The 27,522-nt window shown below is 48.3% G+C and overlaps 3 protein-coding genes across 6 annotated transcripts; 2 read left to right on the top strand and 1 right to left on the bottom strand.

The window, feature by feature from the left end:
- Positions 1-1,340: 1,340 nt before the first annotated feature.
- On the top strand, positions 1,341-12,673 carry axdnd1 (axonemal dynein light chain domain containing 1). 2 transcript variants are annotated; one of them, XM_062450957.1, is made up of 25 exons: positions 1,341-1,779; positions 1,891-2,060; positions 2,198-2,301; positions 2,399-2,501; positions 2,719-2,804; positions 5,144-5,200; positions 5,451-5,559; positions 5,957-6,078; positions 6,303-6,443; positions 6,658-6,762; positions 7,025-7,145; positions 7,307-7,408; positions 7,699-7,865; positions 8,340-8,409; positions 8,629-8,863; positions 9,036-9,252; positions 9,492-9,585; positions 10,012-10,214; positions 10,350-10,443; positions 10,611-10,757; positions 10,946-11,032; positions 11,193-11,321; positions 11,435-11,526; positions 11,761-11,891; positions 12,107-12,673. In XM_062450957.1, exons 1-25 carry the CDS (start codon positions 1,671-1,673, stop codon positions 12,220-12,222), a joined length of 3,111 nt encoding a protein of 1,036 aa, XP_062306941.1. In that variant the 5' UTR covers positions 1,341-1,670; the 3' UTR covers positions 12,223-12,673. The 2 variants fall into 2 exon arrangements, with proteins under 2 accessions (XP_062306941.1, XP_062306942.1); XM_062450958.1 differs by lacking the exons at positions 11,435-11,526; positions 11,761-11,891; positions 12,107-12,673 and having other exon boundaries at positions 10,360-10,443.
- nphs2 (NPHS2 stomatin family member, podocin) lies at positions 12,594-15,525 on the bottom strand. Its single transcript, XM_062450959.1, has 8 exons — positions 14,922-15,525; positions 14,718-14,821; positions 14,491-14,563; positions 14,259-14,341; positions 13,749-13,952; positions 13,517-13,572; positions 13,298-13,376; positions 12,594-13,037 (listed from the first exon to the last, which is right to left on the bottom strand). The coding sequence occupies exons 1-8, from the start codon at positions 15,301-15,303 to the stop codon at positions 12,783-12,785; spliced, it is 1,236 nt and encodes a 411-aa protein (XP_062306943.1). The 5' UTR covers positions 15,304-15,525; the 3' UTR covers positions 12,594-12,782.
- A 688-nt stretch (positions 15,526-16,213) lies between these two features.
- tdrd5 (tudor domain containing 5) lies at positions 16,214-25,689 on the top strand. Of its 3 annotated transcripts, XM_062450973.1 has the most exons (19): positions 16,214-16,333; positions 16,931-17,205; positions 17,331-17,834; positions 18,213-18,353; positions 18,384-18,451; positions 18,667-18,750; positions 19,138-19,194; positions 19,322-19,484; positions 19,713-19,891; positions 20,108-20,328; positions 20,525-20,734; positions 20,928-20,994; positions 21,112-21,312; positions 21,539-21,691; positions 22,332-22,400; positions 22,629-22,730; positions 23,142-23,180; positions 24,215-24,383; positions 25,320-25,689. In XM_062450973.1, exons 2-19 carry the CDS (start codon positions 16,977-16,979, stop codon positions 25,385-25,387), a joined length of 2,724 nt encoding a protein of 907 aa, XP_062306957.1. In that variant the 5' UTR covers positions 16,214-16,333; positions 16,931-16,976; the 3' UTR covers positions 25,388-25,689. The 3 variants fall into 3 exon arrangements, with proteins under 3 accessions (XP_062306957.1, XP_062306956.1, XP_062306958.1); XM_062450972.1 differs by having other exon boundaries at positions 18,213-18,451; XM_062450974.1 differs by lacking the exon at positions 23,142-23,180 and having other exon boundaries at positions 18,213-18,451.
- The last annotated feature ends 1,833 nt before the right edge of the window (positions 25,690-27,522 follow it).

The following is a 27,522-nucleotide window of genomic DNA, read 5'->3' as shown; positions in this document are numbered from 1 at the left end:
TCTCGACGGGCTTCCTTGGTGCGCTTCTTGGGGCGGGCATCAGAAGATGGGGGAGGCCGGGGAACAGCAGTCAGGGAGGGGAGGGCAGAGGGCCTTGAGGAGGAGTCTAGGGCATCGATGACTCCTACGCTCTCCTGGGGAAGTCTGATAGGAGGCAGTGGACCACCTTTGGACTTCGGCCCAGCTCCATTCAGGCTGGGGAGTCTTCTATTCATGACAGGCACTGAAGCTGAGATCTGATAAATACATCATAATACATCATTTGGGTTGTGTTCTTTATATCTGTATATTCCAGTTTAATCCAGTTCATTGTTCATATAAAAAAAATGGTTTGTCCTCACCTCCAACTATAGTTTCTTCTAGGTGAAATGACAGGTACTAAAAATTACTGTTGAAGAAAGAGACAATTACTTTTGTTCTACTAAATCATACAAACCAAATATACAATCACAGGTATCTTCAATAAAAAGACAACACACAGCCTACTACTGCATGTAATACAACATGTACAAATACATACACACGAAGTCTAACATCATTGCAACAAAGAATACTAAAGTAAGTCGAGTACATTTTACATCTATTTTAGTTGTAATACTAGGTCACACAGAGTAATACGTTTTCAAAAAAAAAATAATGTCCAAACAGTTATTAATTGTTCAATTAACCCAAGAGGCAGAGGGTGTAGTAGACGTTTTCCTTACCTTGTTTCAAGATGTCAAACCGCAAATGATCTGATTTCTCAGAGAACCTATATGTATAGAAGCATAGGCATTGTGACGCAACAATACACAATTTTGATCATGTCGATGGACAAGAGTTCACAACAAGAACCCCATAATAACCACTAGATGTATTAAGGAATATGTAATTTGAATTAATTAGTTTTAATTGTGTTTTATTGTGACTTTACTTAGGCTACAATGAATGTCACCGCCATGCTACCCCCATCGCTCAATTAAAATAGTGACTTTCTCAATTCTTTTGTGGATAATTTGCTATTCCTTGTTTACTTCTTATTCATTGTTAGTTCTAAAAGTTCAGAAAAACATTCACAAAACTCAGGTCACACACACCCACCCATACAGACGCTCACATACAATTTAACGTGAACATCTGTTTCGGTCTTATAATTATTTTTCTGGGCGGTGGGGGATAAGAAAGACAATAAACAAAACTATGAATCAAGTAAGCCGTCAGAGAATATAACTTTATGTAGGCTACACGTCAAAGGAGGCTGCAGTCAATGTAAAAAAAAAAACGAATAAATAAATAAAACAAGCCAAGAAACAAGCACGCCCATTTTTGCAGCGCAAGACCGTAGTCCAGCGTCCCTAGCAACAACTCATCGGGGGGGTGACCAAGGAATTTGAGATGACAGGAGAAATCCGCAAAGTTGAGAGGATAATGTTTTGACATAGGCCTACTGTTCACATATTGAATAGGTTTGTCGTTCTTTTCCGAAGCCTCACATTTGCATCAACGCTATCCAGCACAAAGTTGCTTGGAAATGCATATAATGCGTTTTTGTCAGCCGAAAGGTAAACTTCAGCCTACTTAGTTATGCTACTAGTAGCCTAGCTACTGTATTGCGCGGTAGCTCATTAGCACTAGTACTGTAGCTAGCTATCACAGTTTACTAGCCAGCTGGTGTTGTGTTAGTATTCAGTATGACTACATTCAAAGCAAGTCCGTCACCGCCTGTTCTACCAAAGCCGGAGGGAGGGCGGATAAAGTCAAGTCATACTGTCATACCTACTACTGGGGAAGATGATAGAGGTAGGCTAAGCAATTTACGTATGGACACATTGCGTAAATACATGATAAAATGTTACATTCTATATTAAAGTATGGGTCTAACTTTTGCTTCGTTGGTATGTTTGTACTCAGTGGCAGAACTGCCGGTGCTGAGAGAGAAAGGGACAGATCGGTCCAAGATGCAGCTTGTCCCATTGCAGAATGATTATATCCCAGATGAACTCATGGACAGTCTCACTTCAACCATCTATCCCCCAAACAGACTGGGATCCTCAAAGCGAAGCAAGACCCCCCCGAAAACGGTGAAGGTGTGATTTATTAACGTTTTGGCATGTCTTATATCATACCCTTTTCTATGTTGGCAACGGTCACAGTCTTCACTAATCTATTTCTTCTTTAGTTTTGTGCTTGTCATTAAGTAATTTTCTGTCTCCCCTAGATCCATGGAATACGACACACAGATGCTGTTTGGCATCATGCTGTTGGCCGTAAAAAATACAAATATTTTCTTGACCAACCAACATCGTTGACTGGAGCCGGCAGGTTAGATTACAGATATCTTGATTTATGGTTTGAAATGCAAATAGAGCTGTACTCTTCGATTATTTTGGATTATTATTTACGTTCTGTGTTATCACAGAGATATCTCCTTCCTGTGTGACGCCATGGCATCCCAGAGGGAGAGGATCCCCCTGCCACCCATGGCTGAGAGGAATTCCAGCAATACACAGGGGATTCAGAAGGCAAGCAGAACCTCAGGATGTGTACATATGTGTGTGTGTGTATGTGTGTGGGTCTGGGTGTGTGTTGTGGCAAGCGCAAAGTGTAACCGGGAGGAAAGGAAAATGGGATGAACCAAAATCTCCCCAAAAACTATAAATGAACTGGAGATGCCACATTGTCTTTGTGTTTGTGTTTATGTGACCCAGTTGTTGATTTCACAATCGCTTCCCTCCGCAGGACTTGAAGCACATGGAGACTCTGATCCCAGAAGAGTTTCACATTGTGAAAAACAAAGGGGTTCAGGCCCTGGGATGCTTTGATGAGTGAGTGAAGTCACGTCTGCTATGCAGCAGGAAACCCACCCTACCAAACCCCCACCCTACCAAACCCTAACCCTACCAAACCCCCACCCTATCTAACCCCCACCCTACCAAACCCTAACCCTACCAAACCCCCACCCTACCAAACCCCCACCCTACCAAACCCTAACCCTACCAAACCCCCACCCTACCAAACCCCCACCCTACCAAACCCCCACCCTATCTAACCCCCACCCTACCAAACCCCCACCCTATCTAACCCCCACCCTACCAAACCCTCACCCTACCAAACCCTAACCCTACCAAACCCCCACCCTACCAAACCCCCACCCTACCAAACCCCCACCCTATCTAACCCCCACCCTACCAAACCCCCACCCTATCTAACCCCCACCCTACCAAACCCTCACCCTACCAAACCCCAACCCTATCTAACCCCCACCCTATCTAACCCCCACCCTACCAAACCCCCACCCTACCAAACCCCCACCCTATCTAACCCCCACCCTACCAAACCCCCACCCTATCTAACCCACACCGTACCAAACCCCCACCCTACCAAACCCTCACCCTACCAAACCCCCACCCTACCAAACCCTCACCCTACCAAACCCCCACCCTACCAAACCCCCACCCTATCTAACCCACACCGTACCAAACCCCCACCCTACCAAACCCTCACCCTACCAAACCCCCACCCTACCAAACCCTCACCCTACCAAACCCCCACCCTATCTAACCCCCACCCTATCTAACCCCCACCCTACCAAACCCCCACCCTACCAAACCCCCACCCTATCTAACCCCCACCCTACCAAACCCCCACCCTATCTAACCCCCACCCTACCAAACCCTCACCCTACCAAACCCCCCCCACCCTACCAAACCCCCACCCTATCTAACCCACACCGTACCAAACCCCCACCCTATCTAACCCTCACCCTACCAAACCCCCACCCTACCAAACCCCCACCCTATCTAACCCCCACCCTACCAAACCCCCACCCTACCAAACCCCCACCCTATCTAACCCCCACCCTACCAAACCCTCACCCTACCAAACCCCCACCCTACCAAACCCCCACCCTATCTAACCCACACCGTACCAAACCCCCACCCTATCTAACCCCCACCCTACCAAACCCTCACCCTACCAAACCCTCACCCTACCAAACCCCCACCCTATCTAACCCCCACCCTACCAAACCCTCACCCTACCAAACCCTCACCCTACCAAACCCCCACCCTATCTAACCCCCACCCTACCAAACCCTCACCCTACCAAACCCCCACCCTATCTAACCCCCACCCTACCAAACCCTCACCCTACCAAACCCTCACCCTACCAAACCCCCACCCTATCTAACCCCCACCCTACCAAACCCTCACCCTACCAAACCCTCACCCTACCAAACCCTCACCCTACCAAACCCCCACCCTATCTAACCCTCACCCTACCAAACCCCCACCCTATCTAACCCCCACCCTACCAAACCCCCACCCTACCAAACCCTCACCCTACCAAATCCTCACCCTACCAAACCCCCACCCTACCAAACCCTCACCCTACCAAACCCTCACCCTACCAAACCCCCACCCTATCTAACCCTCACCCTACCAAACCCCCACCCTACCAAACCCTCACCCTACCAAACCCTCACCCTACCAAACCCCCACCCTACCAAACCCACACCCTACCAAACCCTCACCCTACCAAACCCTCACCCTACCAAACCCCCACCCTATCTAACCCTCACCCTACCAAACCCCCACCCTATCTAACCCCCACCCTACCAAACCCCCACCCTACCAAACCCTCACCCTACCAAACCCACACCCTACCAAACCCCCACCCTACCAAACCCTCACCCTACCAAACCCTCACCCTACCAAACCCCCACCCTACCAAACCCCCACCCTACCAAACCCTCACCCTACCAAACCCTCACCCTACCAAACCCCCACCCTACCAAACCCCCACCCTACCAAACCCTCACCCTACCAAACCCCCACCCTACCAAACCCTCACCCTACCAAACCCTCACCCTACCAAACCCCCACCCTACCAAACCCCCACCCTATCTAACCCCCACCCTACCAAACCCCCACCCTATCTAACCCCCACCCTACCTAACCCACACCCTACCAAACCCTCACCCTACCAAACCCCCACCCTATCTAACCCCTACCAAACCCCCACCCTATCTAACCCCCACCCTACCAAACCCCCACCCTATCTAACCCCCACCCTACCAAACCCCCACCCTACCAAACGCCCAGTCCACGCCCCCAAATCACTTCTCCTCTTAACTCCTCCTCTTAACTTCTCTTTCTCTTCTCAGTAAATTCACAGTACTGCTGGAGGACGATAAAAAGATGCTTAAAGTCTTCCCATCAATGTGAGTAAAGATGTAACATCTAACACAAATACTTCAGTAATATCAATCCTGCAGATCATCAACCTTTCCCAGGCCTTCTGCATTCCAACACACACTGTGTGTGCAGATGTCCAGCTTATGGTCCTCTCTGTGGAGAAATATCAAGACGATCCAGAGTGATATCTGTATCTGTCATTGTAGTTCTAGCTGAGAGGAAGCATAGGCGTGTGACTGTCCTAGGTGTGCGACTGGTCTCTCTGTGTGTGAACAGGAAGCCCAGTGGTAGACTGGAGGCTGTCCAACTGATGAAGGTGATGGATGAGATGATGGACCGAGCAGGGGTCAACCAGGAGTACAGTGAACTGACTGGACTCTCACAGGTTCGATAACTAGAAAACCATTGACTAAATGATTCAGGTTCTGTCAATTCCTTTTTTAATGGGGAAAATGATTGTAGCAAACAGAGCAAGGAAGTGCTTGTTTTACAAGGCATTAAATAAAGATACCTTAGAGTTTATTCAGTACCAGACGTTAAACAGAAGTTCTTATTGTTTAACATTTGTTTTTGGTCTAATCTGTAGCAGCTGACTTTGTAAACAGATATTGTAAGCAAACTATATTTTCTATTTTTTTAAGACACAAACTTGTTTACACTGAAACGGTATTTAAGCTGTGGACTGCACCATCAAATCATAAAACAACATTTTATTTGAACATCCTGAACCGACAGACTGTTTGAATGTGTGGTGTACCTCACCCTTTGTGTCCTCCCCGCAGATACAAGGCCTGCTGGAGCTGGTGCGAGTGGAGCAGAACATCTACAACATCGTGTTCCACGAGCTGATCCGGCAGGTCAGTGTGGAGTGTGCAGAGAGAGGACATCTCCTCGCCAAACTCAGGTCAGTACTGCTACCAAGCCCCCTTCACACTCCTCCGAGATCTGTCTACGAAAGGATTCTCTGGTCAGTGCTGTGTGCAGGCGGCAGTGAGGTTTAGAATGATCAAATAGAATAGAGTCATTCGTAGTATTCGTTTAGCTCTAATCCAAAGCAACACGCAAACAGGTTCTATGAACGCATCACGTTCCGGGATGTTCCATGAGTGTGTGTCTCTCCTGCCCCAGAGAGAGGTATGTGGCCCTGTTGGACCGTATCCCCCGGCAACTGAAGGGCCTCCACACAGAGACCCTGGCCCAGAGAGCACTGGACCGACGCCTCACCGAGGAGATCATCTGCTTCAAGGGCTCCCTGACCCAGCTTAACAAGTAAGGCTGTGTGTTTTTTTGTTTGTTTTTCTGGTTGTTGACAGTTATTGACATTATATGTACAGTTATAACCACCTTGTTGGTTGCTGGAAGGGCTCACTACATTACTGTCAAGATACTTCTCTTTTTCCATTCAGTTTTATTTTTGTGTGTTATGCATGAACTTGATTGTGTGTGTGTGTTAATGGTTGTGTGTGTGTCTATGAAATGTCAGAGAGCTGTGCAGCATGAGGGAGCATGACGAGTATGTGACCAATCAGGGAGCGAGGGCACAGCAGCAGCTCGCCAAAGCTCTGGAACAATCTCAGAAGAACTCAGAGTAAGTTCTGCAAAGCTGCTGTTACCTTTGACACTACACACAGAGAGCGTTCGATACTCTGAATCCTACAGGTGGGTTGAGGCACTTATCTGCTGGTCCTGGCATTCGTCTAAAATATGTACAATCTCTCCGCTCAACCCCAAAACTGCAAAATTCACACAAAGGCAAAACATTAGTCAGAACAAAGCAGCCCATACTTCATATGACTTTCCTAAACATAGTTTTTTGTTGCCATGCTCTTCCTCTTGGTGCGTGTCTGCAGCATGGTGGGGGAGTACCACAACCTGTATGAGATGCAGAGGCGCCGGTTAGAGAACCAGGTGGACCGGCTGACCGACGAGAAAGACCTCTGGAGCAAGGTCACCTACAACCTGGCTCTCAAGGTGATCAACAGTATGAGATCTGTTACCATTCATGTCATGCTATGCTAATGTGTATCTTGTTAGCTACCCTATTAGGGGTCCACAAGGATAGCATCAAGCTATGTACCTCAAGTCCTGGACACCGTTTTGGAATGGTTTAGTTAGCGCTTGTTGTGTTGCAGGTGATCAAGGTGAACAATCTGCACCTGGCCAGCAAGCTCCACGTGAGTGAGCAGACCTGGACCAAGACCGCAGAGCACTTCACAGTCTTCCTCATGTCGAAGGTGAACCCTGACGCTGGATATCGTGGCCATTCAGTAAACCGAAATAACCTTAAAATCCTCTACCTTTCCCTGTCTTTAACGATAGTGAAGGCAAGGTACAGGTCTGTGCCATCTACAAAGCTATCTCGACTCTTGAATTTCCTTCGGGATCAATTAAGTGTACTGAATTGAAGTGAATGTTGTGCTATCTGGACTAATTGACCTACATAGCTGGCATGGATATAACTTTGACTAAAGGCATCTGCTAAGTGAACATATGACATAACGAGCCATGTTGTGGTCTGCTGCAGGACTCTGAGGACATGAACCACATCATTCAGCTGACAGAGCAGTGGAAGGAGCTGATGACCGGCTTCGTGCAGCGTCTGAGCGAGGCCGAGTTCAGGCAGTGTGAGAAGATCCAGGAAGTCCAGGCCGACATCGTCACATGTCACGCCTGCTTGAGCACCAACGTCAAGTGTGTATTACACACACATTCGGATCGTGTTTAGACATGTTTAAAGCCATGTTGTCACACTCCGATCGGCTATTTCAAGCCATGTTGTCACACTCCGATCAGCTATTTCAAGCCATGTTGTCACACTCCGATCAGCTATTTCAAGCCATGTTGTCACACTCCGATCAGCTATTTCAAGCCATGTTGTCACACTCCGATCGGCTATTTCAAGCCATGTTGTCACACTCCGATCAGCTATTTCAAGCCATGTTGTCACACTCCGATCGGCTATTTCAAGCCATGTTGTCACACTCCGATCAGCTATTTCAAGCCATGTTGTCACACTCCGATCGGCTATTTCAAGCCATGTTGTCACACTCCGATCAGCTATTTCAAGCCATGTTGTCACACTCCGATCAGCTATTTCAAGCTATGTTGTCACACTCCGATCAGCTATTGTTGTTGTATCACGGCTTGTCTGTTTTCTTCTCCAAGGATTCCGGATCCAAAATTAGAGAAATCCTTCGAAGAAGAGATGTATGATAACTTGAAAAAGTGGTCCAACGTAAGAACACTTCCTGTTATGCTTTTTTGTCTTTGTGGGGGGAAAAAAAAACACTCAGTGTGATTGGAAATATTTGTATTTAAAGGGTACTTTTCACTTTTAGCTGTACCATGTTTTCTAAGTGACATGGCCTTCTTTAATAGAAGAATTTGGGTCCATGAAATGCATGACAAGAAACCCATGTCGATGGTTCTGACTCTGACCCCCTCCCTTCCCCAGGAGTTCAGCGTGCAGTGCGAGCGCTATGGGGGCGAGGAGCTCATCTCCTGCCAGGAGAACCTCAGCCTGCTGGCCCAGCTGCAGGACTCCTGGGGGGAGGTGGGCCTGGGGCTCTTCAGGAGACATCCAGCCCCGGACGGAGAGCCCCCTAGGGGCCAGGAGGCCATGAGGGAGCTGGCCAGCAACGTGTCTGAGCTGCACAAACAGCTCGACACACGCATTAACGGGGAGAGCGGTGAGGAGTAGCTACTAGCTACTGAGGCCGTAGAGCTCGAGGAGTTTTGTAGCTGGTGCTTAACTGCAGTTTGGTTTGTCAGAATGAAGATGAAGAAAATGCTTTTTTGCTCCACTTTCTCAAGTTGCAGGTTAATGTAGCTCTTGTGGATCTTTCCATGTGGCATTCCCAGGCATCCACAAGCAACTGATGGCCCTGGCAGGGGTGATGGACTCGTGGGCCACCAAGCTGAAGGTCCTGATTGGACGTGCGGAGGTGCTGCCTCACTGTGGTTGTTTGAAGCTAGAGAAGGAGCTGGAGAGATGGATGAAGGTGGGAGAGGACGCTCTGGGGTTAGTGGCGAGCACCCAGCCAGACAGCGCAGGGATCAAGAAGAAAGCACACATCAAGTGAGACCAGCGCTAACAGATACTGTGTTTGGTTCTCCACATGCTACAAACAGAGCCTACCAACAGACTGGGAGGTCCTAGCACAACACATGACATGGATCTTATTGGACAACCAGTTATTTATTAGGCATTGAAAGCAACCTTGCTTCAAAATGACCCTGATTACTTTGATACTCTTGATCATGCATTGACTTGAAAAAGTTCCCTTTTGAGACTTTTGCCTTTCTGTGATTCAATAGGATAGAGATCGACGACGTGTTCAACTCCATCCGAGAGTTTGTCTCCACCCAGTCCAACTTCTTTGACTGTGAGAACCAGAGGCTTTGTGAGGAGGTAATGTTTACTTATTGATGGCATTGCCCTCAATGAGTTGCATCAATGACCTGATATAGGCCTATGTTTAACTTATAAAGGTAGTATTGTGTTATTGTTTTTAGCTACAATTTTTTTATTGTTTAATATGCACATGGCAAGACATTTTGGCCCTTGCTTCTCTACGCATGATCTCATATGCGTTGATGTTTGGCACTATGACACATTATTTTCACATGGTCATATTGGTACCATATGAGCGATGATTGAGCGATGATTGAGCACACACTCAATCAAGCACAGCTAATGCATTTGAAACGGCGTCCAACACTATTTAAACCTACCATAGTAGACATCCTGCAACTGTTTGAAAAAACACAGTCTACTTACGATTCCAGAACGGGCCTCCCTTTAAAAAAGTCTGCATGTCCCCCTGACCCGCCCCAGGTGAGCTCCATCCACACAGCTCTGACTCGCTGGATGGTGGACCTACTGCTCCAGATGGTTCCGGACCAGTGTGACGAACAGGAGCCCCTGCCGGTGACTGGCCCCGGTCCCAAAGCCCTCAAGGAGGCCTCCATGAGGAAACTGGAGGAGGATGCCAGGAGCCTGGCGCAGGAGCTGCTCTACTTCTCCAAGTACATCACCAGGTCAGCCAAAGCTCAGCGCGCGGAGGGACCGGCGGGAAGTGCGCGTCTGTTGTCGAGGGGACGGGACAGAACGCTCTTCCTGAAACCCGAGCGCCTCTCTCTCTCTTTTCCCTCCTTCTCTCCCTTCCGCGTCAGCTCCTGTCAGGATATCGTGGAGGAGGACATCCAGAAGAGGACCATGGCTCACGACGACACCGACAACGAGCTGTACGAGCTCAACAAGCTGCAGGTACACCCAGGAACACGTCTGTGCCCTCACGCACTGTTTAATGCATGCTCGAGGCCATTCATTATTCATGTATTTTCTTTCTTTTGGATTGATGGAACAGGTGTGCGAGTGTTTGTACATGTGTGAGCATGATGTGTATTTTAGTCATTGGTGTGTGTGTTCTTCAGAGGGAGTGTGACGAGTGGAAGGACGCCTGTAAGATCCTGCTGTCGGATGTCAAAGGCAGCCCCGTGGACCTGCGTGTCACCTCCAACTTGGTCCCCACGTCCGTCACTGATATACTTCCTACCCCGTCAGCCAGCGTGGAATCTAATGTAAGGATACGGTCTGCACTCTAACTACTACCAGGGCCTTGATATGGAATTCAATTTTTGGGAGTGTCTCAAACTAAAGTAAATGTTTCTCAGACCTGGGGTGATACTGGGAGTTCATGTTAGACTGGTATCCAACACACACATGGTTGTGTTCTGGTGTTCCAGTGATGTTTTGATTATTCTGCCAGGTCCACAGACCTGAGGAAGACGAGGAAGACTCTGGAAGGTTACAGGTGGCAGAGACCAGTCGCCTAGCTGATGTTAACAACCCTGAGGTAATAACTGCAAGATCATTCAGTTTGTTTTCTTAAAAATGATATGGCCATAATGCTTCATGTACAAAATGATGTAATCATAGTGATTTGGAACCATCGTCTGATAAACAAATCGCCAGTGAGCTGGAATGTATTTGTAGTTGTATGTTTTGACCCGCAGGGGGAGTCAGAGAGCCAAGAGGAGGCTGTGCAGGAAGGCAGTCAGGGAGGCTGCATCATGAAGCTGATAGGACACGATGGCTACGTCATTGAACAAACCCTGGGAGAGGACAGGGTCCATCTGGGGCAGGTCAGTCTGGAGATGATCCCCACACACCCCTTCCAATGTGTTGTCTTAATTCCTTACCGTGTATGTTGCTGCTTAGCCAAAGCGCTGATGTGTGAACTGTTTGTGTTGGTCAGACTGAGGAGATGGTCATCAGTCCGCACACGGTGAACGCTCAGCGGGCTTTTGATGCCCTGGCCACAGTGGGACTCCTGCAGACGGAGCTGCTGTGAGTTCTCCACATTTACATTTACATTTAGTCATTTAGCAGACGCTCTTATCCAGAGCGATGTGTCTGATTGGTAATAACACACAAAAGTACACACAAAAACAACACAATTGTTTTAAGAGTGTACTATTGGTGGATGTGTGTGTACGTATGTATGTGTATGTATTTATGTGTGTATGTATTTCTGTGTGTGTGTATTCACGTGCACGTGCGTTGCGTGTGTGTGTGCACCAGGGAGATGGAGGCACGTTCCCAGGGGGCTGAGGAGAGAGCTCAGAAGGCAGAGGAGGACCTCCAGGCTGCTCTGGAGAAGATCCAGGACATGGAGAGGCAGCTGCAGGGCAGGCCCAGCTTGGAGCCCAAAGGTAAGCCGCGTCTGTGACACACACCGCTGACACACAGCATTAACCGTGTACAAGCAATCAAATGCTCTAAAGAACTTTATTTGTTTCGTAACTGTTACCAGTACTTAAGAGAACCGTCTCCATAGATCTGGATCTTGTCATATTAACAAGCATCGTTGTTTTATGCCCAGTATGCACACATCATCATCATCATCCTGAATGTGTTTGCCTTTCAGTGAGTAAGAAACCTGTGGCTGCCACCTCCCAAAAGATGGAGTCCGCTCCTGCTCCCAAACCAGCCAGTCAGAAGCCCGAACATAGCCCTAAACCCTCCAGGCCCAGGAAACGCTGATCCCAGACCAGCATTCATAGTGTTAGTGTGATACACGACTTGACTAAAACCTCTGATGAATTAGTATTTGAAGTGTTGAATTCTTAAAAGGTCAGACCTTATGACTATTTATTTAAGTGCCTCTTGTTCTGTTTTTCGTTTGGTCTTTGTTGCATTTGTCATGTCATTGAAATAGTTGGAGTGTAGTTGGAGTCAATAGTTGGAGTGGCGTGTACTATTATCTTATGTTGATGTGTGGAACATCCGATGATGATCGGGTGATGTTGCAGCATATCATGACAATAATACATCCCAAAATACAAAGAAAATAACTGATTTATTTTGATGTAAAAACCTAAAATGTCACATGGACTGTTTTTCCTTTGTGATTGCTGTCAATAATAGACAAACAAACATGGACACGCTAACACAGGCAAACCAGCCTAGAATCAGGTCCACACACTCTACCATCCTCTCCATTTGAAAATTCATAACAGTCACAACATTCTATTCCCCAGTCATAACATTCCATTCCCCAGTCATAACATTCCATTCCCCAGTCACAACATTCCATTAGTCCCTTACATCATGGGAGAGTCTGAGTCGCGGCCTTCCCTGGTCCCTCCTCCTCCGGCCCGGGCGGGCAGGAGGGAGAGGTCGGGGGGCAGGGTGAGGAGGTCCGACGGGAGGTTGAGGACCATGGTGGGGCGGTCGCTGCGCAGGGTGTGGAGGAGCTGCAGCAGGCGCAGCTGCACAGCGGCAGGGGAACCCGTCAGGGAATCGAGAGAGACCCTCAGAGCCTCGCAGGCCGCTCTCTCTCCCTCGGCCGCGATCACCTGGGACAGGACAGGAAGTAGAATCGTTCGTCTTGACTTGTGCTGCTAGCTAATGCTGTTCCCTACTATAGTGACAAGCAACACAGACTAATACGCTTCAGGCTAAATGGTATATTTTCCCACAGAATACATTAATTCAAAACGTAAATCCCATGAACACTATTACATCTAAAGCTAATGATGCTGCATGTTTCATGAAGTGTTTTATGAAAAGTCCTTTTTTTTTAAGGTTTGAATCAAAATCAGGCTTGACGAAACACCTTGATCTGGGCCTGCCTCTTGGCTTCTGCCTCCACCGCCAGACTATGCTGCAACTCCACCGGGAGACAAATGTCCTCTCTTCAAAGAGAACGAAAACGCAAACACAACAAGGGCAAATGTTTCACCATTACAGGGGTTTTAGGAATACAAACCACTTCAGGGGCTCAGCCCTGTGTGACTTCAGTAGTGTAAAACTCTGTTACTGACTCCACACTTACATTTCTGCTCGCTCCACCTTGATCCCCCACTGGCAGGTCACAGAATCAACGGCCACCTGCAAAGATGAAAAACATGAGGATGACAGGAATGGCAAAAAAAACGTTTACATGCCCTTCATAGGCTCAAACATTTGACTTCTTCTAACAAAGTACGGCAGTATGGAGAGGATTTATATGTACTAACTCTGACCCTATGTACTGTACACTAAAGATGAGACCACACATATCAAACCTGGATCTCTCGGCTTATCCTCTTCCTGTCCAGGAGCACCTGGGTGAAGTTGTGATGGGCCAGCACATCTCTGAGTGCCACCTGGGCCACCGCCTGCAGCATAGTGCTCAGACCAGACAGGGCTGTGGAGCACAGAACCACGTTCTCTATCCGGTAGTAAACCACCGCTCCCAGTTCTGTGCTCACCAGGTCCTTAGTCACCACCTAGATCCATTTGATTAGTGCAATGCTTCATACATTTCCACAGCCATGTAGCCCATTTTGTTTGCAAAGCATATCTATCCATCATATTTCTATCACAGCAAACATTTACCGTGCATGTTCTGTGGCCCACACAAAGTACTGTACATGCTTGTGAAATGCACACATACAATTTACTGTACACAGCCCTCAACCTATACTTTGACATCAGTCAAATATTCATGCCTTTTCTATGCTCAGGGGAATTTAATCTGAATATTTTATGGTGTGTTGTGTTTTGGTCTTGGCTTGTCAAAGGAGTTACCGTACTGTGTGAGGTGGGACCTTGAGCACTTTCAGTCGAATGTCTACTCTCTGGCAAACGTCCAGGAATGGGAGGTAGAAAAGAAGACCTTGAGAGAGTAAAACACAGTCCATACTCGTTGATCTGCTGTGTTGATTGTCTCATAACCAAGCAATTGTCTTGAGCAAAATACCTAAATCTTATGATGTGATCAGACAAATAACACTGAAATAAATTATTCGTAGAATAAACTCAGACCAGGTCCTCTGGGTCGGCCTTGCAGTAAGTGACCCAGTCTGAAGATCACAGCTCGCTCATGCTCTCTCACTACCTGTCAATCGACACACACACACACACACACCGTCCCTTAACACCTTGGAATTAATGCACAGAGATGCTCGATACAGTTTGTATTAATCTCAATGTGAAAATGAATCTTCATTCATTTAAATTAGTGCGACTTCAACTGGAAATAAATGCATTACCTTGACACAGAACCAGATGGAGAGGGGTAGGAAGAGGAGAACCAGGGTCAAAGCCAGCACCATGAGCAGCCACTCACACGAGCCTAGATTCCTCGGTTTCACACCTGGTGAGACGTGGTATGAAACATTCCAATTTGACCTCACGCGTGTTATGTTCACCCCATGGATGCTCAGTTTAACTTCGATTCCATCCCTGAATCTCACCTTCCTCCTGCCACCCACTCTCCAGTAGCAGCCCCAACGATTCCTCACTCTCCCCGGCCCTGTCGTCCTCTCTCACAGCGTCCACATCCACCACTGTGGAGCTGGACTTCACTGTGGAGCTGGACTTCACTGCCCCGTCCTCCTCGTCCTCTGCCTTCGCTCCCTCGATCTCCAGAGTCACCTTCTTCTTCCTGTCTTTTTTCTCACGGGACTCCGTCAGTCTCACCGTCTTGTTGGCTCTGGGACGGTGGCCCCTAGAGGCGGGGGAGAGCTCCCTCCTCGTCGCCTTGCCAGCTTTGGAGGTGCGATGAGGCGAGGCAGGGGCCGAGGCCGAGACAGGTCTTTTCTCCATCGCACGTGGAATCTCATCGGTAAGAAGCATTCAACTGGTGGAAGCTCCAGTGGCTGTGAGGGAGCAGATGTCGTTGCTTTGCTGTGCAACTATGCAAAGTGTTGGTTAGGACCTCTTTGAGGAAGCTCTTTTCTGGGAAAGAGAAAGGGGAGGGTGGAGGAGTGTACACCGGAGGTAAGGCTGGAGGGAGGATCTTCAGCACCAAACAAACACAAACGTGCACAACCAAACAAGAGAGAATGAGAAGCTAAAAGTACTTTACACTGTATGATGCAACCAAGTGTAACATGTAGTTAAGAGGTTAGGATTTTATCTAGTTGACACATTTCCCGAGGGACAAATGTGTCAACTAGATAAAATCCCTCGGGAAATGTGTCAACTAGATAAAATCCTAACCTCTTAACATACCTGTTGCTTTACATTTTTTTTATTTAATATGTTTTATTACATGTCTTCGTGTAAATCTGGGTAATGTTAAAGTGATTTGCCACAAGCAATGACGCAGTTACTTTTAGGGAGTCGCTCAGTGCTTCTTTTATGAACGTGCAGACTCAGACATTGATCTCTTCCAAAGCGCTGATGTCAGGGTTCCTCTGTTTTAAATACAGGAAAGATACACATTCTCCCTTACACAATTTAATTAAATTGTAAATTAAGTCTTTGACCCACATTTTCTTTGCTGAACAGAAGATCATTGACTCTTGTTATGGCCTTAATTACACCGAAATATTTTATGAATACACATGGATTGCTGAAGGTGGCCAAACATTAATTATCGCAGAGCTGAGTACTTATATATCGCTTGCACCCTTTCAATGCAACATTTTATATTTATTATATCAATGTGTGATAATTTTGCCCAAAGCCCTAACCTCAGCCTACTTTTAAGAAGCTTTTTATTATTATTATTATTTCCTATCAAAGGCATTGATGATGACGTCACTAAGTGAACCAGTTATTGAAAGTGCACGTGCACCTGTTTTGGGGATATAATGTTTAGATTCATTCACACTTAAACGTAATGTATATAAACCTTACTGGAAATTGAATACCTAGTTTGGTAAGTTCATTACAGACTATTTTCTAAGTACTAGTAATAGTCTAAGTACTTTCTAACCGTGCATTATTTTTGAAGGGAAGCTAACCCAGCTAACCACCGATCTAAAAGAATGAAACGCAATGCAACTCTGGGTTTGTTAGCTAGCCTGTAAATTAGCTACACTCAGTCCAGTTTCAGCCTTTTATGTTAAATGTATTTATCCATGCAGGTACTATAGCCATATGGCTTATTCTGAATTCAGAGACAGCAAACAGATTCATTTGGAAATGGCCAAATTATTCTTGGTCGTTTCAATGGTCAGTCGGCCTGTTGGTCAGTTTTTTTTAGAGAGAAAGTCTTAATCACAAATTAATTATCTGTAGCTAGCTGGCCAATTATACTGCAGTTGTTGACCCAACTAGCCATCTTCATCACACATCCATCGAGAGCATGCTTTGTTATTGTACAGACATCCAAGTTACATGTTATTTCCTTAATCACAATATATCTTTGTAAATGCATGCGTTCATCCATTCTAACCCTTTTTATTAACTCTTCAACGACCCCTCCCTCCTCCCGTAAATCATCAAAATTGATGCCCCATCTCTTCTGAGACAGATCATCTCTCCAAACGTGTTGACAGGATTTGAAGTCGATAGAAAGAATGACCCAAGAACAGATGCTCGCTGAGCTGAAGAAGGATGTGCGCTCTCTCCTCATGTCGGCTAAAATGGGCCTAGCCCCCGACCAACTGAAACGGGATTATGCCAACATGGTTGGCCATCCACTTCCTCTGAGGTCCTTTGGGTTCCGCAACGTGCTGGATATGGTCAGGGAGATGCCTGATGTGGTTGCCTTGGACTACCTGGCAGATGGCAGCTTGGTGTTAAAAGGCAAGATCACCCGGTTGACTGTTACTCTGCATTATTTACCAAACTGTACACTTCATGTATGACGTCATGTCTTACTCTTGTTTTCTCTCCCCCCTTCCTCTCATTCCCCCCTTTCCCCATAACAGCTATTTCAGACGACAGCACACGAGGCATTGAAGAGCTGGTGGCCAGGCAACGCGTCGCCAAAGGCAAGACCTCCAACCGAAGGGGAGGCATGGCCTTCTTCTCCCCCCGCTACCTCCACCGCGCTGGTCCCATCACCCCCATGGTGCTGCCCAGGCGGGGATGGGCTCCACCGGCCCTCCCCGCCCAGCTCCGCACCCAGCTCCGCGTGCTGCTCTCCCAGGGGCCCATCAGCCTGTCGGCGCTGGAGGTCTCCTTCGCCCGCTGCTTCGGACAGCCGCTGCGTGTCACCAACTACGGCTTCTACTCCGTCGCCGAGATGCTGGGGGCGGCGGCGGACATGGTGGCGGTCCAGCAGGGCCGGTCGGGCTCCGTGCTGAGCCTGAAGGGGCAGCCGCCGGTCACGTCCCGGGTCAGGACCCAGCCGGCGAGGACGCCTTCCCTGAAGCCTCCCAAGCCGGCCTTGACAATTGAGGCGGTCGTGAGTCCAGCGGTGAATTCGCAAGGTGGGTCGGTGCTTTTCCTTGGGATGTGTGGACCACGGGCGACATTAGATGTTTATGTTCTGTCTGAAGGAATAGTCGCAGACTGAAAACACAGATGGAAGGTTTATACATCGTTCCAGCTTCTAAAACGTGTTGACACAAGCTTGTACTTCCATGGGTAAACTGAACTCAAGCGATGTTATTCTTTTTATGAACTGTCAGATTATTGAATTTCAGCAGTTGCTGAGCGCCCGCAATGTCAAATTCTATAATACATATACATATATTAAAGTATGCTCACATTTGTGGTCATCTATAAATATATATAGTCATACTCAGTAGCGAAGCATTTGACTGCAGGTCAAGAGGTCATCATTTCCATCTGCCCCCTCCTTTCAGCTCCAGTGGAAAGCCCCAGGCCGCCGAGCACTCAGAACCATGTGGCGTGTCTCTCCAAAGCCCCGCTCTCCAGAAGCCCCTGCCCAGGGGCCACAGAGAGGGGCCAGCACAGCCCAGGGGCCACAGAGAGGGGCCAGCACAGCCCAGGGGCCACAGAGAGGGGCCAGCACATGGAGCCCACCGCACCTGAGCCCCAGCCTTCCTCTGAGGACCAGCTGTTCCAGAAATGTATCATCAAGGTCGCCTTTTGCTTTTACTAAAATGCAGTGTTGGACTGAGTGAGAGAACAGACAGATAGATTGACAGGCATACATAGACAGATTTACAGTTTATAAATCGATTCTAGTGTACAGTTTATGAGGAATGAATAATTCTACATGACTCAGGTCTGCCATCCAGCTCTGCCTGTCTGCCAGTTGATTCCATGATTTGTATTTTTCATTGGCAACTGCAGCTTGAGCAGGAAATGCAGCAGTGCATCCTGGAGAATGGACATGCAGGCACAGTCAGCTCAGAGCTGAAGACCAGGCTCCGACAGGTCCGTCTGCACACACACACACACACACACACACGTATACAGACATGGACCCAAGTCCACAGACATGGACCCAAGTCCATCTGCACACATAAGCACGGCACACACACAGAAGGAAGTGTATCAGCAATCTGCCCCTTCATCCTGATTGATGTTTGGAAGCAAGCACCGGTGAAGGCAATCTTATGGGAAGCCTTGGGGAACGTGCGCCTGTGATTTTTCTGTTTTCTCACATCAGTCTGGATGAAGGATGGGAGGCAGGAGACTGTTTCCAGATGCACCAGTATGTCTGCCCTGACATCAATTGAAAGCTCAAGTCGTACATCATCATAGCAATGATGGCTTTTCTAATATTAGAAACCTAAAATAGACCTGTAACTTTTTTTGCAGGTGGTCAGTCAGAACAGTGAAGGAATATCTGTACATGATCTCCCTTCAGAATACAAGGTAAAATGTACTGTATGTTAATGTACAATGATGGTGTTTCAGTTGTGAGACTACATTGGGTTCCTCAGCTGAACTTGACCTCTGTATTTGACCTTAACCCTCCCTGACCCCTGACCCCTGTCCTCAGAGGGCGTTTGGGGAGGAGCTACCCGTGATACAGAGTGGCTTTCTGAGCGTGACGGAGATGGCGGGCGCTCTGAACGACACGCTCCACCTCAGACCCGTGAAGGAGGGCGAGGGTGTCCGCTGGATGGTCGCGGACATCAAACACGTCAGCCAATCCCAGCCAGGTCAGCTATTCTAGTTCTGGGCGCCTTGCATCCTATGTGAATTTTTAGATTTCAATCATTTGTGGGATTGAATGTAAATCACGTCATAGATGTCTATTGAAGGAGCTTGAGTGTTTTGTGCTGTCGTGCTGCTGTGCGTTTGATGCATTTGCCCATAGAGCGAAGTAGGTTTAAATGGGTTGAACGTGTCATTCAGCTTCTGTGTGTGTGTGTGTGTGTGTGTGTCAGAGCCCAGCGGTCCTGGTGGAGATGAGAGTGGGGAGGGCCTCAACCCGTCCAGAGCAGGGTACTACCTCAGCTCCAAGGAGTCCCCCTGGGAAGGCCCACAGAGTGACCCTGTTGCCGAGGACGATGACCCCCCAGGGTGTGACGAGGCGCTTGGCATCACCAACAAGACCTACCACCAGGTGAGGCTCACCTGCTCTCGGTGGGCGGGCCGGAGCCTCTGTCTCTCAGGGCAACAGATGGAAGAACTGAAAGTTGATGGCGTCGGGTCGAATCCCTTTTTTTCTTTTTTTTTGCACCATGTTTTGACCTATGGAGGTGTGCACATGCATGTTTCTATTTTTACCATGGTAGTGCTGTGTTACATTCCTAGACCTTTTGTGTGCGTGTGCTCCCAGATGGCAGATCCGTACCCCACCATGCGGGTGATCACGGGTGGCGAGGCGCTGGTGCCCCCCGACGCCCTTCGCGGGCAGCGCTTGCGGGCGCCCACCCGCAGAAGCCCCCGGGCCCTGGTGCCCGTGCTGGTGGAGTGGGTGGAGTCGCCCAGCCACTTCTACCTGCGCTTCGACGAGAACCAGGAGACCCGCGCCCTGGAGAACATGATGATGGAGATGAGGTGACGCCTCAAGCACAGCTCATGGGGGCGAGAGGAGGGGTGCGAGGGGGAATGTTCTGGTCAGGTCATTTTGACGGTGTGATTTTGTACTCTTTGCTCAGATAGTATAAGATCTCGCGATATCTGTCTCACCAACCCCTTCCTTCCTTTCCTTCTCCACCTTTTCACGTCTCACCCCTCCCTCCCTCCTCTCCAGGAGCTGCTACACCTGTCCCAAGGTGTCGGAGCGCTACCACCTCCCCCCGCGCTACGTACGGCGGGGCCAGGCGTGCTGCGTGGCGCCCAGGGACATGTGGTTCTACCGCGTGGTCATCCACCGCGTGCTCAGCGACACCCAGGTCGAGGTCTACTACGTGGACTTTGGAGACCTCACCAGCGTGGACCGGGCCAGCCTCAAGTTCCTCAAGTAGGAACCCCATCCATGTTTAGTAGACCAAACCTCTTCTCCCCTAGGCGTCAACCCTTAGTATGATTTAACCGATAGGGTCTGTATGTATGTTGCGTGGCACATTAGTGTCAGGTTATCCGCAGGCCGTTGATTTCATGCTCCTGGCCAATCACACGTGGTTGCCCTTCTTGTATCTTGTTGTGCTTACTAGGTCTTGTTATTCTGAGCTCCCAGCACAAGCAGTCCCCTCGTGTCTAGTTGGAGTCAAGCCTATCAGAGTAAGTACCCATCGTCCATCGAAGAATCTTCCCACCTCAAAGGCTGATTAGCAGTTTGTTGCTAAACTTCCTGCTGCTAATGCTACTGCCGCTTCCTGCTCCGCTCGGGTCGCCCAGGCCGAGTGGAGCGCCGAGGCCACCGGCTCCTTCCAGAAGCTGTGCTGTGAGCGCACCCTGGTGGCCGCCCTCCACAGCTACCAGCGGGACGTCCTGCAGCTGTTCCTGTGCGACACGCACACGGAGGAGGACGTGTACGCGCACAGCGCCCTGCAGGACCAGGGCCACGGCCTCCACTGCAGCTCCGCCGCCAGCGCCGCGGTCAGCCTCTCACACACACACACACACACACGCTCGCACTGTTTAGACACACTTACCCACCACACGCTCACACTGTTTATACACACTTACACACATCCGCTTTATATACACGCACACTTTCACATATACCGTTTATACACACACGCACACACACGCATGTTTTGCATCCAGTGAGAGTTGGGTTCTATATTGCTCACTCTGAGCCCTTTTGTTTTGTCCGTGTCAGCACTGTGGCCAGTTGAACCCTGTGACCCTGTACCTCGGGGAGGGCGTGTTTGATGAAGGGATGGAGATAGAGGACGAGCCGGGCCCAGCAGAGCCCAGCCTCGACAGCCCCACAACTCTACAACCCAGCCCCTCTCCCTCCCCACCGCTGAAGGTAAAACCCTCTCTCCCACGCTCCCTCTTTTTCCTCTTCATCTTCATTTCCTCCCCCCATCATTTTCTTTCTCCTACCCTGCTAGCCTAGCTGCCACTACCCCTAGCTCCCTCTCTGTATCCCTGGAGCTCTGAGCCCCACCCTCTCCTGGGTGAATTACTAGTGTCCAGGCGCACGACAAAGAGAGGGGGAGGAGGGGAGGGGGGGGGGGGAGTGGTGGCGAGAGGCAGTTAAACTTGCTCTACAGAGACGGGAAGGATGACTCGCGGCCAGTTCAGAGCCGTGTTGAGAGCAGGGCACGTTCTGAGAGAGGAGGATCTGGCCTTGGGGCTGTTCAGCCCATGCATTTCAGAATCAATCCTGAGAATGTATTAGGTCCACTGAAAATAGAAAAGCTACCCTGTGGAGCTGGTGTTGAATTTATCCAATATATTCAGTTGTATTGGTTATTCAGGATAGGCATAGCTCAGTGGTTGGAGCAGCACCAGATCCAAGGTTCAAATCCTCCCTTGTCTCCAAGGATAAAAGAATCTGCTTGATGAACTCGTCATTTTTGGTATCATTACCAGTAATAATATGAATTCCTTTGATATTTGTATGCTTCGTAAAAGAAAGGTTTATGCACGTAACTGATTTTCAGGCTCCTTATCCTGACCTTGACGACCTTCCAGAACTGGAGGTCTTCAAGGAACTGAACTCCCAGGTCCAGGTATGACCTCTGACCTCTCACACCTCTCTGAGTAGACACAAGTGGTATTGAGTAGACTTCCGCTGTACAGTCATCACAGTGAGCCCCTGCCTTCAACAGTAATCTTCCTCAATGTGTAAACAGTACAAATCCCTTCTCTGAGAGTATTGGGGTGCATCAACAGATGAGTGCTGGAACACTCCGGAACGTTCTGGTTCTTTTGTAATGCCTCGTGGGTTTGACCTCCAGGATCACAAGCTGGACCAGTTTGAGGTGCTGAGGAGGGAGGAGCCAGTCCTGTGCTGCAGCGTCTGGGACCAGGCCTGGACACCGGACCCTGATCCCAGAGAGGTGATGGGGGGGGGAGAGCGGGGAGGTACCGCCCTGTACTAGACACTAAGTTGAATCGAGATGTAATTTTAAGACTGCAGTTGAGGAATTGAAATGTGTTACTGCACTTTAGTATTATTATATGTATTCGCCATACATTATTTAGCTAGCTACTAGAATAAATATGTTATTGTTGGTGTAAACGTAAGCAATTTTAGATGTAATTGTTGCACTGTAGTTAGTAATCTTTTAGTATTTTTTTTAATCGTGCCTGTAGGCTGAGATGTGGCTACTTGGCAATGTGGCTAGTAAACACTCTTGACTCTAACCACAGAAATACTGCACATAACTGTACTTTACTTTCTATATGCACTATTGCTTTGGCTAAAAGCATCTACTAAATAAATACAAACGTAATGTATGTATTTACAGCCCAAGACGGAACCTAGTTACCATAGAGACGCAGCCGAGGTACTGACATCCGTTAAACGTCAGCTTAAATCTGTGATCCGGTTGTGTTAATGTAATGTGATGCAGGCTTGTGAGAGGCCTGACCTTGCTGTGGATGGAATCAGTGAGGGGGATCTCTGTGGATTACACTTGCTTTGTAGCAAGTCATTTACATATTACAAACTTGCTGACCAGAGCTTAGCATGTCTTTTGTGTTGCGATAAGATAATCATTGCGTATCATTTGATGTTTTTAAATTAAAAAAGTGATTACATTTATTTGTCATCTGCAAAGCGAATACTGTGCAAAATGCAACAAATTCAACCTAAACCATATAATTTGATATATAAAAAACAAGTATGGTCAGGTGTGTACAAGCACTGGATCTCAAGTTGCTGGTGTCGTTTGGGAATTTGATATACATATAAATGTGAGCCAACACATTTATTAGGTGTTAATGGAGAGAAAAACACCACCCTCCAAGCTACTACATGAACGCGGTCCAATCAACAAGCCAGCCACATTCCAAACATAACAGTTTTGGCCTTGTTTTCTGGCCACATGCCTAGTAGGCACACTGGCTACCAAACAGCTGCTGTTGGTCCCATAGAGTTCCTAATGTTTGGGAAAGCAGCTGGAGCTTGTTGTTGGGGTGTGTGTCAAGTTGAGCTCATCTCCTCTTGTTGGCTTGTTTGTCACTCATCAGGCCTTTACCCCTGCCCAGTCTCCCGGGAAACCCCACGGCAAGGCAGACTTAATTATTTGTTAATTGGAAGAGAACGAGAGCAATTTTCACCCCTGGTGTTTTTTTTTACTTGCCAAGTCATTATGCACAAGCGTGTGGGAGTAGAAAGGCTCATATGTTCAAATACAATCGTTCCAACCACGGAAATGTGTTTAATTTTCACACATTTGAAGTTAACGCCTTGGTATTCCTGTTTCTATTCCCCTGCCTTTCATCTGGAATGGAGTTCTGATGGAGCTAGCTCCTTAAAGAGCAGTGATGCTCCTACCCAGGATTCCTTGCTCACGTGTTGTTGCTCGCCCTGTTGCAGCTGAGCCCGGCCCTTGTGGCGCCCCCCCAGCCCTCCAGCCTCCCAGCCCCCCAGCCCTCCAGCCTCCCAGCTCCCCAGCCCTCCAGCCTCCCAGCCCCCCAGCCCTCCAGCATCAGGACTCTCAGCCTCCACACCCCTGAACTGATGGAGTCTCAGAGCTGCTATTACGGTAATGCCATCACGCACACCAACGCACACACATGGAAACACCCCACACACAAGCAAACACCCCACACAAGCAAACACCCCACACACAGGCAAACACCCCACACACAGGCAAACACCCCACACACAGGCAAACACCCCACACACAGGCAAACACCCCACACACAGGCAAACACCCCACACACAGGCAAACACCCCACACACAAGCAAACACCCCACACACATGCAAACACTCCACACACAAATGCAAACGCACACTTCACACACTTCCATAGACATGCGCAGGCCTTTTTCCTTTGCGTTAATGACGCTATAGCAAAACCGAATGAAATTAGCCTGTGCCATGGATGCATACAGGGCGTATTGATTTCAGTGCTGCGGCCCCAGTGTTGGATAGTCCTGCACTGATGAACTGACATGGATTCAATTAGACCTGTTCCAATATCTCTCTGCCTCAGTTGTGTTCTTTAATAGCATTGGCCTTGATATTGATACACCCCTGAGATCACAGTGGTTCCAGTTCAGATCCAAAGAGAACACCCATCCAAAGGTTGTATAAGTAAGGGATAATGCCCGACGAGGTGTCCAATATCACCTGATAATGGACACCCCTGCAGCCAATCAGAATCGAGTATTCAGCCAGACCATGGTATAAAGCCATGGTCGTCCATTGGCGTTCTTTCCCACTCACAGATTCACACCGTTCATTATGATCATCTTGTGTTTATCTGGAGCGACACACATTCAGAAAGTGGAAGAAAGGAGATTTCTTACATGCTTCGTTTATCATACTCGGTAGATCAGCCATTGCGTTATTATCAGTTCATGTATCCTGTTATTATTCAGTCATATGTAGGTGTTAATACTGTAATGTATATTATGTTCTGATGACAGTCACGGTTGAACTCTGGATTGACTCTGATGGTTTTTCTCTCTCCAGGTCTGCCTTTCACTCCTGTCCGCTCGCCCACCAAGTTTATCTTCCCTCTGTTTGGGAGACTAGGCTAGTCTGTGCCACGCCATGAGACCTGCTCGGGAAGCTGGGAAGCTTGTGTGTTTCCGAATGGTCGGAAACTTGTAGAACTGATTGTATTTCATATGTGTTTGTGTTAATTGTTCAGTGGTTTGAGAAGAAACCTTTTTTTTTCGAATTGTACGTTCAGAAACAACTAAGAAAATGACAGCCGTTGATTTTATTTTTTTTACACATCTCATTGTATCCCTTCAGCTGTGAAGTCCCTTAACTTTCTGAGAACTGTTTTGTTTTGCTTATTTTGTAAACATGAGAATCGTCTTCATTTTACAACCTCCATCTTGTCGTTTGTCATATTCCTCCAGGCTTCCTCAGGCCCTCGCCGCTCTACCCTCTCTGACAGAGACGTCTCTCTGACCCGGCCACAGTGGCAGGCTGTCCTCCTACCAACCCCACTGACTCATCCATTTTAATCCGCAGCCATCCTGTTGTCTGTGCGGCCTCGCCGGTGCTGCTCCCTCACTCGCGGCGGCGCGTCACAACAGATCAGGACTGCTGCCGTGCTCACGCCTCCACGCCGCGACAGCGAGTAAAACCAAAGGCATGATAACAACGCCGGAACGATAAATAAAACGACCTCGGTTAGTAGCCGGGCCCCCGCTTACGTAAGCCCTCATCTGCTGGAGCTGTTCACCGAGCCGTGGCGAGCCAAGGTTTTTACCTCCACTAAATCGCCCTTCCGCTCGCCGTGTTCCCCCTCTCCTGCGTGCCCCCCCCCCCCCCCCCCCCCGTCCCTCCATACGAAATAGCAAAATGTTCCATTTGGGCTGGGAGGGAGGAGAGTTATAGATATAGAAACAGGAAAACATAAGAAAAGAAGGATTTCTCAAATCAGCAGCACGTATCTGGGCACAGATCACATGGCTGGGAGGTTGCGCCCGTGCTTTGTGTCTTTTGGATATTCACTCGCTGGGCTCTGACCTCGGCTCGTTTAGCCAATTAGTCTTTTCATACGGGTCTTAATGAGGCTTGCTCCAGTGGGCCTGGTCATTTAGCTGGCCTTAGCTGGGGAGAACTCGGAGCTAATGCTTCATTTAAGCTCAGAGGGAGGGGGCCGAGCTGCAGAGAAACCCTATTAGCCCCAGAAACTTGGGTGTAATCAGCTCTGACCAGATATAGCATCAGAGAGCGTACATACAGCTGATCATTTGCCCTTCCAGGCTTCGTCCTTTACATTTGAATCCTGGAAAGCAGAGCAGGCTTTGCCGTCAGAAGGCCTATGAGACATCAAAAGGTGATGGATGTAAAGGGGGTTGAATACTTTCCAAAGGTCTTGCAGGCCTACAGAAATCCAATGTACTATTCAGACAGTGCTGACCTGACACACAACCACAAGGTATTTTCTCAGTGCATCTGCTCGATTGTGCCCTTCCGTTCTCTTGTCTGCACCGTGGCTGCTGAATTCTAATTTACCGATCTTCAGTTCTTTAGTTGAGTTCATCAAGATGCATACGAATATATTCAAGTTATGTGAGTGTGTGTGTGTATGTATAGTCAGCAAAGGCTGCACGGCATAATTCATGAAAAAGAAAGGCCTTGGTATTTTCATCCTTTGAAAGTCTTATCTCCGCTACTGAATTTGAGGAACAAATTAACTCGAGCCAGTGAGAAGCTAGTCACTTTCATTTTGAGGCCTCAAAATACCCAGAGGCATTTCAGCTGTATTTCAGTGTCATTCATTGTATGGACTGTGATAATGAAAGATTTCCTAGTTGCACCAAATTCTTCCAGAATAGAGGCATTAAACCACCAACCCCACCAATATTCCCTCAACAGTATCCCTTAAGATTTACAAAAACAAAATCTTGGAACAACGAGATGCAATCAACGAAAGCTGCCCTCCCTGGCTCTCTAGTGTCGGGTCACGCTTAATCTGCGTCCGAGGAAACGGTCCTTTACAGCTGCCTCTTAAAACCTCCCGTTGACAGAAGCCCCACCTATCGAGCCATAAGTCAGTCCCAGAGAGGCCCCTCGGAGACTCCAGCAGGAAGGGGAGCGGTAAGCCTCACGCCCAGGAGGATGGGGGCCAGACGGGGCAGCCACGTCCAGGCCTCTCAGGGAGAATTTATGGCTGTGTGAATTAATGCAGGCCTTGAACGGGGCCCTGGGG

The sequence above is a fragment of the Osmerus eperlanus genome, chromosome 24 (assembly GCF_963692335.1).
Source record: "Osmerus eperlanus chromosome 24, fOsmEpe2.1, whole genome shotgun sequence".
Lineage (NCBI taxonomy): Eukaryota > Metazoa > Chordata > Actinopteri > Osmeriformes > Osmeridae > Osmerus > Osmerus eperlanus.
Note: the sequence above shows the minus strand (reverse complement) of the source record. Positions and strands in the feature narration are given on the sequence as shown.

Excerpts from the sequence above, each read along its gene's own strand:
- axdnd1 (XM_062450957.1), top strand. The coding sequence starts at position 1,671 with ATGACTACATTCAAAGCAAGTCCGTCACCGCCTGTTCTACCAAAGCCG. Across the intron at positions 6,763-7,024 it reads CAATCTCAGAAGAACTCAGA|CATGGTGGGGGAGTACCACA; the intron begins GTAAGTTCTGCA and ends GCGTGTCTGCAG. Across the intron at positions 7,146-7,306 it reads CCTACAACCTGGCTCTCAAG|GTGATCAAGGTGAACAATCT; the intron begins GTGATCAACAGT and ends GTTGTGTTGCAG.
- nphs2 (XM_062450959.1), bottom strand. The coding sequence starts at position 15,303 with ATGCTTCTTACCGATGAGATTCCACGTGCGATGGAGAAAAGACCTGTC. Across the intron at positions 14,564-14,717 it reads CCATCTGGTTCTGTGTCAAG|GTAGTGAGAGAGCATGAGCG; the intron begins GTAATGCATTTA and ends GTCGATTGACAG. Across the intron at positions 13,573-13,748 it reads GGATAAGCCGAGAGATCCAG|GTGGCCGTTGATTCTGTGAC; the intron begins GTTTGATATGTG and ends TCATCTTTGCAG.
- tdrd5 (XM_062450972.1), top strand. The coding sequence starts at position 16,977 with ATGACCCAAGAACAGATGCTCGCTGAGCTGAAGAAGGATGTGCGCTCT. Across the intron at positions 22,401-22,628 it reads AACTGAACTCCCAGGTCCAG|GATCACAAGCTGGACCAGTT; the intron begins GTATGACCTCTG and ends TTTGACCTCCAG. Across the intron at positions 23,181-24,214 it reads ACCATAGAGACGCAGCCGAG|CTGAGCCCGGCCCTTGTGGC; the intron begins GTACTGACATCC and ends GCCCTGTTGCAG.